Source organism: Emys orbicularis, chromosome 10 (assembly GCF_028017835.1).
Source record: "Emys orbicularis isolate rEmyOrb1 chromosome 10, rEmyOrb1.hap1, whole genome shotgun sequence".
Lineage (NCBI taxonomy): Eukaryota > Metazoa > Chordata > Testudines > Emydidae > Emys > Emys orbicularis.
Genome location: NC_088692.1, coordinates 7,230,632 through 7,251,129, shown reverse-complemented (window position 1 = coordinate 7,251,129; position 20,498 = coordinate 7,230,632). Strand labels below are relative to the sequence as shown.

The following is a 20,498-nucleotide window of genomic DNA, read 5'->3' as shown; positions in this document are numbered from 1 at the left end:
ATGAGTCGGTTATACGATACCATAGAGCCAAATGTGATTGATGAAAAGATGCTTCAAAAAGCTGTGGAAGAGCAAGGTCCCCAAGAGGAATTAGGACAGCTTGCCAAAAGGGAAGGCATTGATTACAAAGATGTCATAGAGCTACAGCTTGATTTTAGAAGTAAGTATCAGATTTTTTTTTAATTAAAGGATAATAGTAGTATGTTTGAAGTGACAAATTGGCCATTAAATAATTGTGACTAGCCTGGAATTTGTCATGTAAACAGTAAGTGACTAAATTTACCTTTTTAGCTGTAGCCATATGAAATAGTTACAATATTAGGGGCTGGATGGCTTAGCTGAATGGTAATGGGCTATAAAGCTTCTCAACTCTGTTATTATTAATTATTATTATTATTATTTAATATTTATCTCATGGTGGCACCTAATGGCAACAACCAAGCTTGGCCCTGTTGTGGTAGGCCAAATCAAATCCAACCCAAGCTTCTGGTAACCACAAGTTGTCCTCATCTGATGGCACTTGAGTAGCTTATGGTGGACACAGTCCAGTTCAGAGTGGACGAGCATCTATATTAAAATAATATCCCAGCACCACAATAGGTACTGATTGACAGCTTTGTTGAAGGGCTCAGCAAAGAGGCCAAAGATTTAATTGGTGAAGGAGACTGAACTACCCCACTTGCCCTTCCCATTGCAGGTCTAGGTACATCCAGAGGTGGTGTGGGAGAAGTGTGCCCCATTACTGTGTCGATATAGGAATTCGGTCCCTAGCGCTGTCAAACCAGCAGTAAATTAATACACAAAAATTAAAATAAATTGATGGGCAAAATGTACACTTAATTTGTTCATGCAGTTATCGTGATTGTGTGCATGCCAATGAGGTAATGGTGTGTGCAAATGATGACTTCTGGTAATTTGCACACACCATTTCCTGATTTGTGCATGCATTTGCTTGCAAGTGGAATGTGCAGTTGTGTGCACATTTTTCACATGCAGTTGCATGCCTAATGTTAAAAAAAAAAAATCATGCCGTGTTTGTCTGAGGTCAAAACATGTTTTTTATGTTGTTTTCCTCTTCTGTATTTCTACTCTTACTTTTTATCTCGACTCCCACTCGTATAAAGAGAAGGGAAATGAGAATTTCCTATGCATTCCATCACCATGACCCCAATGTTTTGCTGTAATCCATATCAGCCTGCCCTCATGTGTCTAATTTTCTCCAAGAATCAAAATGCAATAACTCTTGTTTTCACTCCAGACAGAAGACTATACGATGCATAAAAATTGAGTTGTAATTCTCATAGTAGTTCCACCTTGTTCTCATGCAGTGATTCCATAACCTCAGCAGGTGGAGAGCATTACAGAATGTGGGGTAACTTTATAATGTGATAGGGTAGCTGTTTACAATTAGGTCCTACCCACCAGTAGCCTGCAACTTCAGAGGAAAGTACTGTCTCATTCCAAGCCTCACTCTTTAAGTTACAACTCAAAGTGAAGGTCAAGGCCTTCTTGTAGTGAATCCATAAAGCCACTCTTGACTGTAGTGTTGCAGTCAGCATCCCCTCAATGACTTCCTGGCAGTACTGATTAGCAGTGGGCAGTGGTGCAAGACAATGAGGTTATCCCAGCTGTTTCAATCTAAACCCTCATCTAGCCTAAGGACCTTTCAGCAGTCTCCACGGTGCTTTTCACACAGCAGTGCACCATCATAATCTGCTCAAAGAGGTAATATTGGGCATGTGTCCTTAGTACAACATAGTGTGCATTGCAACTAAAGTCTGGCGTGTGTGAACTGCAGCATTTTTTTGTGTGTGTTTAGATATCCTGAAGATTGATAACCTATGGCAGTTTGTGAATCTGACTAAACTGCAGCTAGACAACAACATCATTGAGAAGATAGAGGCACTGGATAGTCTGGTCCACCTAATCTGGCTTGGTAAGAGTTAGGGGTATGAGGCTGGCTTCACCTTGCACTGGTGTAAAGCAGGAGCAATTCCATTAAAATCAGTGGAGTTACACTGGTGTAAGTGAGATCAGATTCAGGTCCATGTCATAACTGGAAAAAGGCAGTTAGTGGTACTGTCAGTTGATGGCTCAGCTTTTAGTATATGTTAAATGTATTTTGCTTGATAGTTGAAATGAAATTGGTGTCTGTAGATTGAGTATGCTGCACTTCTAGAATGAAATAGAATTGTACTTTGAAATGCCTACGCAAGATTTTAAATTCCACTGTAACGGTGTTTGGAAGGAGATACTGGCAACAATCACCCTATGCTAGCACGGGGAAGGGTGATAGAATATGATGGGATGTACCAGGTATTTGTTGCCCCCAGATGGAGACCCTGCGACCTTGGTGCACCCTGCCCAAAGAAAGTGTCCTTCTGGGGAAAAAAGCACAGAGTTTAGACCTCCAGGAGCTGCCAAGAAAGGCCACTTGGGATCAGCTATGGGTGGAACTAGTGAAAATCAGACCTCCAGCAGCTAGAAGGACTGGGAGCAGCCAGAAACCAATCAGGGCCCAGCAGGCGGGATAAAAAAGGCTGTCTGCTTCCAGGGACTAGATCTGAGTGATGCTGGGATGGAGGAGGAAGGAGGTCCATCTGGCTTAACCCAAGAAGCCTGGCTGAACTCTGACTGCTCCTTTGTTCTTTGAGCCAACAAAAGCCTGTTTTGTACTTTGTGGAATGTAAGGCCCCAGAGTGGGCCATTTGGAGTCAAGTATTAATGTGACTGCTGTAAGACTAGGCGAGCTCATGTTGCGAGATGCTCCACTGGCTCAGGCAAGCCCATGACAGACTTGGGGCCTGATTCACTACTGCCTTGATTTCAGTGGTGGTACTCCAGTGTGAAGCTGGAGTTTGGCCCCCAGCCCAGTCCTGCTTACTCAGTCCTTGTTCAGGCAAAGACCCATTGAAGTAAATCAACGGGTGTTTTGCCTGAATGCACACTCCAGGCTGTGACACTGTGAGGAGAGGTTTGGAGCACCTTCATTGCTGTTACCCCAGACTCAGTCATTTGCTGGTATGTTCAGGAGGATGCAGCTGATCAATCTGGTATCATGGTAGGGGGCATTTTGCCAGATATGCCTGTTATGTTTGGTAGCATTCAAGTAATTAAGATATACAGAGTAAACTCTTAAGAGATAGAGATCTATCCTTCTCTGGCCACTATTCTGAGTCTGCCAGTAGAATCCTACAACTCTAGCTTCCATTTATGATCTAGCTGCTTTACTAGTATCAGGAATCGGTTTGCAAAGAGTGTTATTTTGGGCATATCGACCTATTTGAAATAAAACAAAACCCATCCTGATGATGTCATCGTGCGGCTCTAAGAAGCTGGAACTTGAACACAGTGGAGCTCAGTTCTACTGCGAACAAAAGCATCTCTCACCATCTGCGGCTCCACAATGAAAACAGGATGTTATGCCCCGTCTCAAACACTGCTCAGGGGGACATTCCCCAGGGATACAGTCAGCTCTCTGAAGTGCCCCTCAATTTAATTGTCAGAGGACATGGATATCATAAAATATTTTTTTTAACTAAAGTATTAAAAATATATATTTAAGAAAACATTTTAGGGGAGACTGAGATTTTCAAAGCTGCCTGTCCATCTTCTAGCTTGGAAAGTCTCATCTTAGGGTGTCATTTTCAAAAGTGCTTAACTGACTTAGGCTCCTAAGTCCCAATTTCAAAAGTGATTCAGGCACTTTGGAGCCAAAGTCTCATTGAAAGTCAATAGGAGGTAGGCTCCTAAGTGCCTAAGTCTGGAAAATGGGAAGTAGGCTCATAGGCGCCGACTCTATGGGTGCTCCGAGGCTAGAGCACCCATGGGGAAAAATTAGTGGGTGCTCTGCACCCACCGGCAGCCAAGCTCCCCTCCCTGCCCCACCTCACCTCCTCCCCTGAGTGCGCCGCGTCCCCGCTCCTCCGCCTTCCTCCCAGTGCTTGCCGCTGCCAAACAGCTGTTTGGCGGCATAGTAAGCAGGACCAACTCTAGGCACCAGCAAACCAAGCATGTGCTTGGGGCAGCACAATTTCAGGGGCGGCATTTTTTTTGCTTCGGCAGTTGCACTCTCAGGGTTTTTGTTTTGTTTTTTGTTTTGCTTGGGGCGGCAAAAAACCTAGAGCCGGCCCTGGTAGCAAGCTCCGGGAGGGAGGGGGAGGAGCGGGAACGTGGCGTGCTCAGGGGAGGAGGCAGGGCCGGGACGGGCATTTGGGGAAGGAGTCAGAATAGGGGCAGGGAGAGGGCGGAGTTGGGGCGGGGACTTTGGGGAAAGGTTGGAATGGGGGCGGGGCAGGAGGGGGCGGGGTAGGGGTGGAGTCAGGGCAGGGCCAGAGGGGGGGGTCAAGCACCCACCGGCGCGAGTAGAAGTCGGCGCCTTTGAGTAGGCTCCTAAATCACTTATACAAGTTTGAAATTTTTACTCTAGATCTTTATATAAGTTTAGGTGCTGAATGGGATGTTCTTGAAGAATAAGATGAGTGAAAGTATTCATGAGTCAAATAGCCACAATGGGCAAACTCTTCCCTGGTGTATCTCCACTGATTTCATTGGGGTTGCATGAACTGAGAGCAGGAGTTGGCCCAGGGTGCATCACCACTAGGGTGATGGTTTTGTGATGCAGGTAACAGTCTAAGGGAAAGGAAGCTAGCTGGTGCTATCAAATTTGTTGCAGAAATTTTCTTGTAAATTGCATCTCTTTAGGCATTTCCTAACCCATTCCCCTGTGCTCTGCACTTCCATACAAGAGATGTAGGTGGATTTCTTCTCTACGCCTCTTGCTCTCTGTGTCACTAAAAGGTAGGAGTCATATGCTGGTCGTGCACACGGCCTCTGGGCAGAGGAGGACTTCAGTGACTCCTCTGTCTGATTTAAGAGTTGCATGGACAAGTGGTAGAAAAAGTTGCATCTATTCCTTCTTTGCCAAAAGAGTGGTGATTTTATGCAGATCCTTGAGAGTAAAGGGGAAAGTCTTTCTTAGGGCTTCATCAGGAATACTGATCACTGCCAGGGAAAACAATTAATATATATGCTAGACGCAAGGTACAAACTGAACTGCAGGCCCCAAGCAATGATGTTTAGTTGAAGATACAAGCAAATTGTTTGATTTAAAACTTCTTGACTTACAATTTTTTTTCTAGATTTGTCCTTCAACAATATTGAAGTCATTGAAGGTCTGGAATCTCTGGTTAAACTGCAGGACTTGAGCCTCTACAATAATAGAATATCTAAGATTGAGAATCTGGACACGCTACAAGAACTACAGGTCTTCTCTATAGGAAACAATAATCTAACTGCTTTGGAAAATGTAAGAATCCCATTGTTTTTGCCAGTGTTTCCTTCCTTCCTTATCTATCCCTATACATACCAATTATCTATCCATATATCCGTCTTCCCCTCCCTCCATCCTCATATATATCCATTGTCCATCCATCCCTTTCTCCCCAAATATATCCATTATCCATCCGTCCCTTTCTCCCAATATATACCTATTATCCATCCATTCATGCCTCCCGATATATACCCATCATCCATCCATCCCCATATATACCCATTATCCATCTATATATATCCACGCACCCTCATACATATTCTCTCTCTCTCTCTGTCTTTCTTATATTGCCACCTCTCACTGAATCTGAACATCTTTTTAGAGGGGCGACTTCCCCTTCAAAGTCTCACTTTCTGTATAGTCTACAGTAAGGTTCTAGTAAGATATTAAAGTAGGAAATACTTATTTCAGCTACCTTTTCCCATTTTTGGATTATTCACTCACAGATCGTGCTACGATTGATATCAATGGCAAAACTCCTGTTGACTCCAGAAAAAGGGGAAATAGCTTATGTGACTAGAAAACAGAGGCAAAGATTTATTTTGGGTGCTTTGATTTTATGCTTGGGCCTTTATGGAGAGCGGTTTTACTAGTCTGAGACCCCTGGAAGCTTATCATCCATCCATATAAAGAACACATCGCCAGGCCCACAGATTGTATGTCCAGAATAAGAGTTATACTGTATGTATAAGAACCATATAGAAAGCAGTTTCTTTCTCAAATAAAATGGTTCAACACTGTGATAGAAGCCACTGCTTTAAACCTGTAATTGTGCTTAGACATTCAGTCCAATGTGTTGTGCCAGCTCTCGCTGAAGGATGGAGATGTGAGCAAGGTCCTGAGCTAGGACGGAGATGATAAATGTCATGAATTTCAAGGCATTGCTGCTTGTTGTTCCCATGGTGTGCGGGAATGCAGCATCTCCTTTCTTTTGGCATAGGTGGTCTACCTCAGGAAGTTTAAAAACCTACGCACATTGAATCTCACTGGGAACCCTGTCTGCGAAAATGAACAATATTCAATGTTCATTGCCGCTCACCTTCCAGATCTGGTGTACTTGGACTTCAGGCTTGTGGATGAGAATACAGTAAGTACTTCCACCTTCCCCTTTATTTAACCATTTGGAGACTAGCCACACACTTTCCAAAGCATTCATCGTGCTGGCACTCTGGGAATACACCAGCATTCAAAGGGTTAGAGTAACTCTTTTTTCAGTTGCTGTCTTACTGAAATACTACCTAGACAAATAAGAGCCATCAGAAATGTCCTCCCGGGGCCGTTTTTTTTAACATGCACAGGATGTAGATTACACCTAACATAGGAAAGCAACAGCAGTCTGGCTGTATGTTACACACAGAGCTGTATCTGACCAGATTTATTAGGAGACAGGGTAATCTAACCCACATGTTTTCTTTGTGTGTATTTCCCAGCGAGAACTTGCAGACATAAAATATCAGTACGTCATTGATGAGCTAAAGCAAGGTGAAGCACAGGCCCTGGCTAAGCTGGTGGAAGAGCAGGCTAGGCAGAAAGAGTTGGAGCACCACAAGGTATGTTCTCTGGAGCTGACTGTATGTTACCCCACGCCAAAGAAACCAAACGGCTTCTCTTTTATCCGTTAGAAGATTTAATGGGAGGTTGACATTGATTGAGATAAAAATAAGGTCAGTGTTAATCTCTGGGGTCTGTAAATCTCACCTTTTGAATGAAAACAGAAGCTGCTATGTCATTAGGGTGACCAGACAAGCAAATGTGAAAAATCAGGATGGAGGTGGGGGAGGTAATAGGAACCTATATAAGAAAAGACCCAAAAATCCGGACTGTCCCTATAAAATCGGGACATCTGGTCACCCTGTATGTCATACGCATGATATGGAAGAACATAATTCATTGGGCTGAACAACTAAACCTACATGTCGGACCGAGGGAAGCTCCAGAGTAAATCATAGTTTGGTTTCTTGTCAGCCTGATGCTAGATTAACACAATATCAGATCTGATGGAGCTGTTAGCATTATTCACAGTGCAGTGATTTTCCCCCTTCAGACTTAGTGACTGGATAACACTGCAGTATTAATTTAATCTTACGAGTGATTGCAAGATCACAATGGGGAAACTGTCAAGATATGTAGTGAGAATGGGATAGAGCAGAGTGGTGCCCTCGGCTACCCTCAGGCTGTCTGCGTGTTGCTCTCCTGCCGCCATTGATCTGCTGGCTATATGGGAGCGCTGCAGGTTTGTTTCCATGCCACTTGCTTGTTCCACGCACTCTGCTTGGCATCAGCATTGCTCCCCACTCAAAGCACATGGGCAGAGCAAGGAGCAGATAGCGAGCAGAGGAGCACTTCCACGGGGTGGCTGTTGGAGGCCTGTGCCTCCTCCACAAGGACATAGATCCCTGTGCATTAAGATTGACGTGGAGGAGTGCCGAATACATGGAGATAGGGTCCAGGAGGAAAAGTCATAGATGCTGAGGGACCTGCATGGGGCCCTTCATGTCTTCCTTTGCATAGGGCCTCAAAAAATCTGTCCCATTTATGCCTGAGTAGCTTAGGCCTGGTCTACACTACCCGTCTGAATCGGCGGGTAGAAATCGACCTCTCGGGGATCGATTTATCGCGTCCCGTCAGGACGTGACAATCGATCCCCGAATCGACGCTCTTACTCCACCAGCGAAGGTGGGAGTAAGAGCCGTCGACGGGAAGCCGCGGAGGTCGATTTTGCCGCCGTCCTCACAGCGGGGTAAGTCGGCTGCGATACGTCTAATTCAGCTACGCTATTCGCGTAGCTGAATTTGCGTATCTTAAATCGACCCCCCCCTGTAGTGTAGATGTAGCCTTAGATACCACATTGCAGGACCACAAAGTGGAGTTGAACTTCTCTGTCACATTGTTTAGTGAAAGAGCCACTGTCTAATTCCAGTAGGGGACTTATCAAGGATTGTATAGTGTTTGCCTTGGAAAGCCAAAAACCTCCCCCCCACTATATAGTAATAATGATCTGGTCCATTGTTATGAGATTCACATTCCACAGCAGGAGGCACCCATCATTCAGAACTGGAGAGTTAATGTCAGCCCAGATCCTCAAAGATATTTAGGTGCCATTGATTTCAATGGGCCGTTCAGCCTGACTGACTGAACCTTCCTTAGCACTTTGCAAGAAGCAGCAAGGTGTTACTTAAGTTCTGCAGCAAGTTGGTGCTCTTTGGGGGGGTTTTGTTGTTGTTGTTTTTTTTTTTTTTTTTTTTAATATTGTACTGGTTCTCTCCAAAGGCTGCTTACATCGAGTACCTGAATGGACCCTTCTTATTTGAGAGTATGTACGCAGAAGATACAGAAGCTGCCAGGCTGGCTTACCTCCCTGGAATGGCTGACCTGCTGGAGACATATCCTTCTGTTAGAAAATCTAGTGATAAAAGCTGATGACTTCAGTTCACAAGGATGTGCATCAACAGGGACTCTTCATCTGTTCTTTTTACGCAGAACTGAAAGCTATATTGATCTGAGATTGGAGACTTGCTGTATTCAGTCTTGGACCAGTGCCTTAAAAGTACTGCTAGACCGTGAGACCACTGACAGTTTTAAGGTCTGATATTTCATGAAACACAAGGGCTATAAACAAATGCTTTGTCCCATTGGCTAACTGGAAACCCCAAATTAGGAAATCCCATTTGTATAAAGGGCTTTCTTCCAACACTGACAGGTCATGAGATTTCAGAGTTTTACAATCACATCATTCTGATTACCATCTTGCTTTTTCTCCACTTGAATCAGACTTGCTATTAAAAGCCAATGCCTTCTGAACCTCTAGAAATCAGGGCGTTTACAGTCTCTTAAAGCCCAGAATGCATCTGACCTTTCAGATGGCATAGAGATTTCATTTACATCTGCAGCAGATTGTGAGATAGCAATTGCTAAAATCATGTTTCAGTTGAAGTGGTAGGGCACAGTAAGAATAATCAGGATTATCTAAGTCAAATATCTCACAACCTGCCAGTTATATGCAGTGTTGTGGAAGCCATGTCAGTCCCAGGATGTTAGAGAGACAAGGTGGATGAGGTAATATCTTTTATTGGACCATGTAAACGTGTGGGACTCACCCCTGCGGCACCTCCTGCTGGTCATCTCAGGGAATTAGCTCTCCAGCCATTGGCGTGCCCTCTGCAGGCCGGTGTCCCACTGCTGCTTGGCCCCTGTGTCCCTCCCAGACTCCGGTGCCCCGTTATCTGGGGTGCTGCCCCCTGGCAGTAACCCCTCACTCTCAGGGTCTCCCCGCCCCAGGGACCCCCAACCCCCTAATCCCACCTTGCCTCAGCCGGTGGTTACTGCCAGTCAGCAATGAGCCCCTGCTCCCTGGAGCAGACTGCAGTATAAGAGCCAGTCATCACAGGCAAGGGGGTAGGACCTGCTGTCTTCCTCAGGGGTGGGCCTAGGACCAGGCCCTGCAGCCTGGGGGGTTGCCAGCCTGGAGCTCCCCTGGTCTTTCCCCAGCCCTGCTTCACTCCCAGTACCTTTGCTACCGACAGCCAGGCCCTGCTCCCTCCAAGACCGGAGAGAGAGTTACTCTAGCACCAAGCTAGCAGCCTTTTATAAGGACCTGCTGTGCTCTGTTTGGGGCGTGGCCCCAGCTGTGCCTGCTTTCCTAAGCGGCCTGGGCTTTTCCTTACAGCCCCAGCCCTCTCCCAGGGCTGACCTTAACCCTGTCAGGGCTGGAGCGGGTAACCACCCCGCTACAGACCAACTTCTATTGGTCAGAGAAACAAGCTTTTGAGCTTATAAACTCAAAATCTGCCAGTTAGAAACACTAACCCTATAGGACCAGTACAAACACATTCATGGCTGGTACATTTTTCTAATCACTGATCCTGGACAATGATCAAAAAGCAGATCATTGTATCTTTCCTTTTCTAGCTCAGATTAATGGAACATTGGCAAGGCTCCACATTTGACCTTGCTTATGATTGCTCAAGACTGTTGTCAGGAAAGTTCATCAGAGACTAAATATAATAGACTTTTGAAACAATTCCACTGCCAAGCAACTTGCAACCCCCCCTCCCCCATAGCCATTATCTTTGTGGTGCTACCAAATCAGTGTGTTTGGGGCTCTGGCTCTTGAGCAGGGTTTTTTAACTTTACAAACACTGTACTCCCAGCTGTGCAGAGAGATAGGGTCAGATGCTCCATTCTACTTACAGGGCAGAGAAGAGCCAGGGGCGAATGCACATGTTGTTTCCTTTTGTGCCCACCATGTTGCCCTCTCCACACAGTTAAGGGAGCAAAACCCCAGTGCGAAAAGATGATGTGGCCCAAGCCTTCGAGGTGAAGAATGCTCAGCTCAGCACCTCAACTGTCAGTGAGCTCGGTGGAGTTATCAGTCAAGATGCTTTGCCTTGCATTTAGGTTGGTAATAGCTGGACACAATAGAGCAGTGTTGATTATCATGCAGCCATGCTTAGTGTGTTGACTCATTTAAACTATTACAGATTATATACCTTGACTCTGGTTTCACATACAAGAGTAAATTTGTATTAATTTGTGAGAACCTCTTTGCCTATGGTCTGAAAGAGCATGAAAAGCGACAAGCTGAAGTCTCAACCTTCTACGAGTGCCTTCAAGAAGCGATACAGGACAGTCAAAAGCAGGGCACAAAAATAATCCTAGATTTTGAAAATGACAACCAGGGGGTATTTGATTACAGCTTTTATTTGTTGAAATGATTTCTGTGTATCAGAGGCCAGAGTCTGATCTCAGGGATGTATGGAGTAACTCCACGGAGATCAGTTTAATGACTCCAGGTTTACACTAGGTTAAGGGAAATCAGAATATAGCCCCAGATTTTACTGTATATGTTTCTATGGGCTTGTCTACACTGGAGGGATTGACATTGTGTTAACTAACATAATATCGAGTATAAACAAGGGCTGGTGTGTTTAAAATCACATCAACTGGAAGTGGTTAAACCTGGACTCTGGGGCTAAGCACAACCAGCTGGTGTGATTTTAAACATGACAGTCCTTGTCTCTGTGTATTCAACATAATGATAACACCAAGTCTTTTCCTACTACAGACAAGTCTTCATGTTAATGGTTCTTCTTAAAGGCTTGGAAGGAGGGCTGTCAAAGATTTTTAACTGAAATTTTTTTCCACAAAATTGGTGTTTTTTTAAGAAAATGACAATGTTCACGAAAAAAGTTTCTTTTGAAAATTTTCATGAAACTAACTGAAATGAAATTTTTTGATTCCATTATAGAATCGGAAGGGACCTCAGGTCATCTAGTCTAACCCCCTGCTCAAAGCAGGGCCAATCCCCCACTATTTTTTCCCCCAGATCCCTAAATGGCCCCTTAAGGATTGAACTCACAACTCTGGGTTTAGCAGGCCAATGCTCAAACCACTGAGCTATAGAAGTTTTCATTTTATTTTTGCCTTTTGGTCCATACCCAGATACTGTGCCTCCACTGGAAAAGGAGAAAGAAAGGGAAAACCTGACAAGATGATCATTATTTATTCAAGAGACAAGATGGGCGACGTATATTTTATTGGACTAATGTCAATTGGTGAGAGAGACAAGCTTTCAAGCTACACAGAGCTCTTCTTCCCGACTGGGAACCTCGAAAGCTTGTCTCTCATCAACAGAAGTTGGTCCAATAAAAGATATTACCTCACCTTCCTTGTCTCCTTATCCTGGGACCAACATGGCTACAACGACACTGCAAAAAATGATTGATTCAAATCATTTTGGTTTCAATTCATTTTGTAAAAAAAAGAAGCCACGAAATGACTTTGAACAGAAAAAAATGTTCATTTTGTTTGAATATTTTGGCACCAAATACCATTTTTCAACCAGCTCTGCTTTCCAGAGAGCTGCAGCCACATCACTGGGGAAGGCAAGGTCATAGCTTCTAGCTGCATCCCTTTCTACCCATTTAAAATAGAGGGGCAGTTATTATTGTTTCTAGAGGTCCCTGGAAATATCAGCATGGCTAAACTCTGGTCAAGGGCTTTGTCAACTGTATAGAACAAGCCGCTCATGATTGGTGGCAGTGAGATCTCCTGTGCTCAGCACCTCTGAAAACAGGCTGCTTTTAACAATGTGGCAGGATGCTGAGTCATTCTGTTACCAAGTGCTTGAAGCCTGTCTGCAGGCACAGTGTATATTAACGCCGACTCATGAGCAAGTGGACTTAACTCCAGCCAGGGTAGAAGTGGGGTTGAGGCCTCAGAGGTGTTGAATGGAAATCCAGGGGGGGGAAGCACACTTGGGAATATGTTCGCAACCCCATTGTGCTAGGTACTGTACAAACAGAACAAAAAGTCCCAGCCCCAAAGCGTTTTTATTTGAGTTACCAATAAATCCACACTCAAAATGCGGGTAAGTTTGGATTTTTGGCAATATGTCTGTGTACTCCTCTGCCTGCTTACAAGCTTAGATACGGATTTAGGTGCTGAATGTAGGCACCTTGTGGCGTATGAAAAATCCTGACCTAAATGAGCTGGTCAAGGTGAGAGAGGGAGTCACAGTCAGTCAGAAATGCTGCTAAATGGATCTTGCAGGCTTAGTCATACCAGTTTAAAAATGGGTGGGAGGAGATTAGAAGGTGATAAAGTATAAACCATTGCTAGGCTCCATTTGCCTAGCTATAATTCCATCGTGCAGGTCTATATGAACGGCAAGACAGCTCAGCTTGCTCTGAAGTTGGTTAAGGAGCAAAGAATTATGCCAAAGCCCTAAAGCAGCAGGTGTTGCTAACAGGAGCCCGGTTTTAATTGCTTGGGGCCTCCTGGCTTGATTAACTTATATAAAGAAATGCCCCCTTTAACATTACAGTGTCTGCATAATCTCGTTTGATTTACAGATAGCCCTCTGCAATGGTTCGTGCCTAATTTTAGCCCCTTCTATTGGCTCCAACTGTGAGGTGCATTAGGGTCCTTCAAAATATATTTTTAACGCTCAGATTTTAGTAGGAGAGATTTATTACAAAGACGTGTCTTGAAAATAACCTTTGCTTAGCATATACTTTGCTCAGCAATATTAAGATTGTTGACCGCTGTGAGGCTGATGTCAGTATTTAACTCTGAAGAGCAAGATTTATTGTCATTCACTGCAACAAGAACTCATTACTTGTGATGTTCTATTACATAGCTTCTGAGTGCAAAATCCTGGGCCCATTGAAGTCAGGCAAAATTCTGCTTGACTTTCAAGAGATCAGGATTTAGACCTGCATTTCTTAATAAGGAGTAATTGGAAGTCTCTCCCCTGTGGCTATGAATTTCAGAAGGCTTATCGTTTTTCCTTTGACACGGACTTTCTACATGTGAGAAGAAGTAGGAGGTCTAGGGAAAAAGCCATTTGCTGACTGGCAAGCAAATGAGAGTTTTCACGCAACTCGCTGCAGTGGAATCTTGTTGGTTAACATTGTAGTGCACTTTGGTATTACTGACCTCGGAGTATGTAAACCAGAGCCACTTAGCAAGCCATCACATTTCATTTCAGCCAATCATGAGCCAGAACTTTTCTCAGGCATGTAACAATAACAGTTCATTAAATTGCAATGGAATGGTGAGCAAAATGATATTGTATGTCTCTCTCTCTGTTTAGTTGTTGGACATGATTCAAAACATGAGTAGTTTTGAGATTGCAGAGTCTAAACTCGTAAAGTACAATGAGGACATCAGTCAGCTGTCAGACACACTTATGACCCTGGAAATGCAGACGGTTGACCAGCTAGAGGTAAGGCAAGGGGATATATCTGCTAAGCCTCAGATAGAAAACACTGGGGCTGCTTCTCTGTTGCCTTATGCCTTGCATAGTCCCACTTGTGCAGAATGAGCGTAGAACTCGATCATTCTGGGTAGTGTCTGACACCGGCTTTATTCTCACTCTGCACAGGAGCGAGTACACGAAGTGTAAGGCAGTGGAGAATTGGACCCAGTGTATTTATATGTTGCATCGGCACTTACTATTCATGCGCTGCTACTGAGGATGAAGGCATCGGCGTTGGCTAAAGGGTCATCCGGGAGGTTATTGGGCCGTTTTGTGGAAGCTGCCCCCTAGTATAGGACCCATTTTCAAGGTTCTAGTGGTGTGATTCTTTCAAAGGGATCGTTGCTATGACTGAAAAATTACTCTCATGCCTCAACCCCAAGTTAGTCCACTTTCCTGAGCACCCCACTGGGAGCATGACTATGGTAGCTCGTAGCGGAGTTCAAACCGGATGCTTAGCAGATCCGGGGGGTGTGGGGGGGTGAGTGGGTGTTAATTTATTTATTTCATTATTACCAATAGATTTTGCAGAAATATCAGAGGTGCTTTTCACATGCCCTATTTGAGGCACCGGAATGTTTTAAACACTTTATTAGGGATGTTAGGGAAAGCAGAAGCTCTAAGAGACTATCCCCTGTTTTTGAGAGAGGCAGCAAGAAGCAGCACCCACCTTCCAGGATTTAAACAAAATCTCTCATAATCCCAGCTGTTAGTTATGCTCCTGATGGCAAAGTCTTCAAGAAGCCTGCAGCCTCATAAACCGAATGAGAAACTTTGACACCTGTCTCTAATCAGAGACAAAATGTTCTCTAGTCATAATGTACATAGAAGGTTCAAAGTGATTTGATGGAGTGAACTTCCCAGAGTCTGTTATAAATGCATCGCTCCATCAACTCTTCCCAAAAGGATTGAATCTAATCTTCCCTGACACATGCATACCAGTGCAGAAAAGCACATGCCTTCGGTGCTTCAGCACAATTAATTTATCTGAGGTACCTTCAGTCCCCAGCGGTGCTGATAAAACTGATGGATCAGATCAAAAGTATACTGCATTTTAGACTCCTCCCTGGTTCTGATCTGTGTTGTGTGTGTTTGAGTACTTGGTAACTTTTCCTTTTCTTTTCCATGTTAAGGAAATAATAAAGGATTTTGAAAGAAACATTGCCGACCAGGTGTCAACATTTATTGAGAACGTCCAAGGGATATATCCTTTTGGCAGTCTACTGGCCTGAACTCTGTGTTGTATAAATCTGATCCGTGGCAAATGTGTTGTTTCACTTCACAAGATTACTGCAAGGCCCAGAAGTCAGCACTCACTGTGCGGAAATGGATTGTTGCTTATTAATGTGTTGTAGGCTTTGATTGATTAATTCTTAGGAACATTTCCCTGTTCATGAAATACAGACTCTGCTCAAATACTTCTCTACCATATTCTCAGCAAGAGAACACAGTCAGGAACTGCTACACAACTCAGTGATGAGGATGTAATGAAATTACAGAGTTAGGTACCTAATTCTCAGTGAAAGTCAATGGGAATTAGATTCCTAGCTGCTCTTTGTGCCTTTGAAAGTCCACCTCTGTTTCTGAGCAAATTCTTGGTAAATCTGACCATGTGATATCTATGTATTGCTGACATTTTAAGAGGTGAAATACCTAAAACTCCTCCTGTACTGTCTCTTTGTGCCCTAGATTGTTGTGCAGCTGTGTGCTCTAGAACAGTTGCCCTCTTCTGCCTCAGAGGTGGTTGCATTGCAGTGGCAGGTGAAATGATTTTTATACACACAAAACTCTTGGCCCTGTGCAAGTGCTTGTCACAGTCAGAGTTTTGTACACGCAAACAAAGGCCTCGTTGAACTTCCTGTGCCAACGGCCCCCAGTGTCTGTTCTGGATAACGTACCACAATGAGGGTAGTGGGGATATTGCTTTTGAACACTCCAGGACCTTCTCCACCAGCCAGGTCAATTACTGGTCACCTGCTTCACAGGAGGTGGACGAATCCCCTTTTAGGGTTAGCAGTGCTTGCTTATGTAGAACGTCATTCTCTGTCGATGTTCAGGACCAGGTCCAGCCTGTCAGAGGCCAGTCAAATGCCACTGTTCTTTGTTTCTTAACCTTCTTCCATACGATGGCTCAATGCCGGGATCTAGAAAATCATCACCACGAGAAACTGCTGGAGATTGCAATCAACACTCTGGAGAAGATAGTCAAGAGCGAGTTTGATGAGGAGATGCCAGATGATGTCCGACTGGTGAGGCCCCCCACTTGTGTATGGAGCTTAGGCTCTTCTAGGAAGCAGGGATCCCGAGTGTGGAGGAGGAAGGGAGCGCAGCATGTTCCCAATCAGGATTGGGTTTCAGAGACCCAATATCGTTTTGAATTATTCTGCCAAAGCTAGAAATAGTTTCCTTTCAAACCCCCCGCCCCCAGATAAGGCTACAAGGAAGTCGTGGTTTGTCGGTTCAAACATTGTGGCTGAAGTTTGTTGAAGTTGCGGTTTTGGCATGGTCAGATATCAGCATGGCACGAGGCAGATACTCCCTAGGGGTCTCAAAAGCCTCGTCTCAGGCTTCCCCTCAACCTGTTTCCTGATGAGAAATGAAGATCCCACTCTGGGTATCCCCCCCCAAGTAGCACTACCCTTGCTTCAGCAACTTCTTCCAAGGCATGCAGCCTCCCCTCCAAAGCATGGCAGTGGCACGGAAGAGACACCATGTGACACCCCCCCCTTGACTTTTGAAGGCAAGCAGGATGGAGGGGCAGCCAGGCCAAATCTGAGTGAGTGGCATTGTGAGCTGGTGCACAGGGCATAGCGCCGCTCAAAGCTGCAGCAATTATAAAAAGTTGCCATGTTTGTTAAAAAGTTACGTTATGTTTGACAATAAAATCGCAGCCCAGAATTTTCTGACACCTGTACCCGAAAAGCACCGGTGCTGGACAAATTGCACCGCTGGGCCTCTCTGCTGGAATGGGGAAGGGAAGAGGGTGATGGCACTGCAGCTTTCCACCAGGGATGAAGACCTATTTGTGTTGTGGCCAGAGCTCTGCTGCTGGAAGCTGCCTGGGAGAGGTGTCTGTTCTGACTGGCCCAGTCCTGCCCCCTCCTAGGCCAGCATGGCTCTCTCAGGCTGATCTCTAAGCCCTCCAACACAGCAGGAGTTTGGGGCAGTGTGCACTACTGGTAGATTTCCCAACCCTATGAGCTAAATGTAACGTGGCTGTCACTCCTTTAAAGTCAGTAGAGTTGCACCTGCTTAATTAGGGTTTTATTTGGCCCTACAGTTTCATATCTCCATAGAGATCAATCAGTCCTTTTGAAACCGATATATTGAATTCCACATAGGTCTTTCAGCTGAGACCTCACAAACCAAGGTCCTGTCTGCTCTGCAGGAATAGTCGAGATCCCATGGCGCACTTGTAAGAGTGCAGTGCTAGGCCTGGTGTCCTTGGCCAAAATCTCCCCCCTCCTTGCTGCCCCAGGTGGCCGCATTTCAGTGGCAGTGGATGGAGGTAGTGCGTAATGCAGGTTGCAGTCTATCAGAACAAAAGCTGCTGTATACATTGAAAATTACATTATTAAACTCTATTTACCAAGCTTTATAATTAAAGGAAAAAAATGATGGGCAAAGATTTCATAGAGGTTTGCAGATGCAAGATCTGTTTTTCATATGAACGGACAGGACGGGAGTTTGGTTAGAGATCAGTTTCCTGGATTCTGGCCCCTCAGAAAGCCTACCTGGGAAGGCTCTCCATTTAACGTTGGTAGGAGCCCAGCGTCTAGCCTGAGGCCTTTTGCTGCTCTTAAACAAATGACAGTTTCTTACAGGCGAGGGGGTTTGGTGGGGTGGGGATTGAAATAGTAGGGACTACATTCCCAATGTGGGTACTACACCTGACCTGTCTCAGAGTTTTAACATGTGTCAGTCTGGATTTCCCCATCTTTACCCCCAGCCCCAAAAAACAAATCCACATTTTTAGCACTGAGCAGATGTACTGCGCCTCCAACATTTCTATTACTGCTGAAAAATAAACAGATCCAGGCTTCCACCACTTTTATTAAGCTCCGTTCCAATCGCTGCTCCTGTCTCCAGGTGCTTAAGGAGTGAATGGGGTTCGCGCATGGTTTCATAGGAGACATCTAGTTCCAATTTTACTATCACTCTTTAGGGATTGGCTCAGTGCAGAAGCTTCTGCAAGGGAAATTCACATATCCAAAACGGCATGTCAGTGTCCCTTTGAGCCTGTGCCCTGCCTTTCCAGAGCCACGGCTCCTCTCAGCCACTGCCCTGCTTGCCCAGGGCCCCTCTGAGCCAACACCCTGCCAGCTCCGAGCCTAGCATGGCAGATTCTCTGAGCTGGTGCCCTGCCTACCAGGTGTGACAGGTAATTATTTCTTACCTGTTGTAATGAGGTAAAGTCAGAAGGAAATAAGTGACTTTTGTGCCATGTGTTCAGAAAATAGCCCTCCGGGGCAGGGGCAGCTGCCAGCTTTATGGACTGTGAGTGCAGCCTGCACCATTGCCCCATACCAAGTTTTCCTCACTCCTGTCCATCTCCACTGAGAAGCGATCTTCAGGTGTTTAACAGGCAGGCTTGGCTGCAGGAGGATAGTAATTATAGTTTATAGAAGCCATCCTCTATTTAAAATCTCAGGGGGAAGCTGCTGCCTCTGTTCAAAGTTGTGGTGCCAGAACAAAGAGACACAGTAAATGCCACCAGTTAAAGCAACCTCTTCTGAGTGCAGTTTTCCATTTACTATACCTGCTGGGAGAGGCAGGTTGGAGCATATGCAGCCTTCCCCGGGACTGACAGCTGCCAAGATGGGCTTGCCAGATGCTGGAAGGCAGCACTGTCTGGAGGAATGAGCATGGGGTTAGGAGTTTACTCCCAGCTCTTGCTTGCTATGCAGCCTTTGGCGACTTACTTCAGCGCTGCCTCAGTTTCCCCATCTGTAAAATAGTCCTTGCACAAGGCTATAGTGAGGCTAAGTTTGTACAGGGCTTTGAACAGCATGAGATGTACCAGAGAGAGCTTTTATTTTCTTCTCTGATGGTGCTACTAAGCGTTGCAATGCGACACATCTAGTTTTGAGACCTGCTGCATTTATATGTAAAATCCACATCTCCCATCGCTCGGTCAATTTCACTCCCTAGCTTTTTGTGGACAAAGACACCATCGTCAACGCAGTGAATGCCTCCCACGATATCCACCTGCTGAAGATCGATAACAGAGAGGATGACATCGTCACTAAAGCCAATAGCTGGTCATCTTCGGTGATCGAGGAGGTAAGGAAACCCCTGCGGCTCGGGGAGCAAAACCCTGCTTAGGGAAAAGACAAGCAGCAAGGCAATGAAAGCACACTGGCCTGCAGCTGCTTCCTAGCGCAGCGGGCAGAGAGGCACCAGGGTCCAGCCAATGTAACTGGGCCACTGCCAGGAAGTCAGAGGGGCTGGGGGGAGGTATCTCCTAACTTTCTGCTGGGCCCTTTGGCAACAGCAGGTGACTGAAGGTTTGAAATAAGCCCCAGGACCCACTGTCTGATCACACTCTCCTCAGGTTCACAAGAATGAGCTCAACAGAAACCGCAACCGTGTGAGAGAGATTAATCAACACATCGACCATCTGCAGGAGGAGCTGGACAACATGGAAAGCCTGGAGCAGATGGAGTAGGCCAACAGTGGCTCCCCTGTTAGGACACAGGCCTTGGTGATCTAACAGGTGCGCCTCGCCCTTTCTGACAGCCCCCTTGTAAATACTCACTGGTGGGGATGTTTCATCCTGGGGTGTCACCCCCCCCACACACACAAAAAAAAAATCATATGGAAATAAAAATACCATTTGAGTTTGGAAAAGCTCTTCAAGAGGAGCTGAGGATTTCACTTTGAAGCCCTGAGACTTATGGTGCAAATCAAAGCCAGCTCACAAACAGCTAGGTCCCAGATTGAGCTGCGACTCTCCACCACCAGGCCATGCCTGGAAGGTTTGTCACCTGCGGGCAGTGGTAGGAGCCTGGGACTCATGCAGCAGCTGGCACGGGGCGGTGATGGGGAAGAGAACACTCTCCATCAGACTAACCGCCCTCTCCCTAACAATCAGGGGTTTCTGGCCCAGCAAGCCTGAGGTTTGAGGCTCTGCACTCCCGGTAGCCTCCTCTTTCCTCTGCCCCACACTAAGGCAGCTTCCTGCAGCGTGCTCAGAGTGGCCTCTGACCAGCAGGGAGACCAGTGGCTCTGCAGCAGCCCACCTGCGGCTGCTCAGTGCCGAGTCATTAATTTCCCTCCTTGCTCAGCAGCAGCTGCTCCGTTTGCTTGGCAGGGAGCTCGGACTCCTTGCTGGAGGCAGGGCACTGAAGAGGGGGAAGAAGGGAAACCCATGCTTGTGGAACGGATGTGGCAGTGCCCAGTTTG

General features: G+C 45.7%; 1 protein-coding gene across 1 annotated transcript; it reads left to right on the top strand.

Annotated features, from left to right (window-relative positions):
- DRC3 (dynein regulatory complex subunit 3) lies at positions 1-19,824 on the top strand. Its single transcript, XM_065412461.1, has 12 exons — positions 1-160; positions 1,820-1,936; positions 5,142-5,308; positions 6,273-6,419; positions 6,763-6,882; positions 8,603-8,715; positions 10,839-11,013; positions 13,929-14,060; positions 15,227-15,297; positions 16,219-16,342; positions 19,245-19,376; positions 19,648-19,824. The coding sequence occupies exons 1-12, from the start codon at positions 1-3 to the stop codon at positions 19,759-19,761; spliced, it is 1,572 nt and encodes a 523-aa protein (XP_065268533.1). The 3' UTR covers positions 19,762-19,824.
- The last annotated feature ends 674 nt before the right edge of the window (positions 19,825-20,498 follow it).

What these genes read in the sequence shown, in the direction of transcription:
- DRC3 (XM_065412461.1), top strand. Translation starts at nt 1, where the DNA reads ATGAGTCGGTTATACGATACCATAGAGCCAAATGTGATTGATGAAAAG. An exon ending in AAGAGTTGGAGCACCACAAG is followed by an intron (nt 6,883 to 8,602) that starts GTATGTTCTCTG and finishes TTCTCTCCAAAG; the next exon opens with GCTGCTTACATCGAGTACCT. An exon ending in ATTGAGAACGTCCAAGGGAT is followed by an intron (nt 15,298 to 16,218) that starts ATATCCTTTTGG and finishes CTTCTTCCATAC; the next exon opens with GATGGCTCAATGCCGGGATC.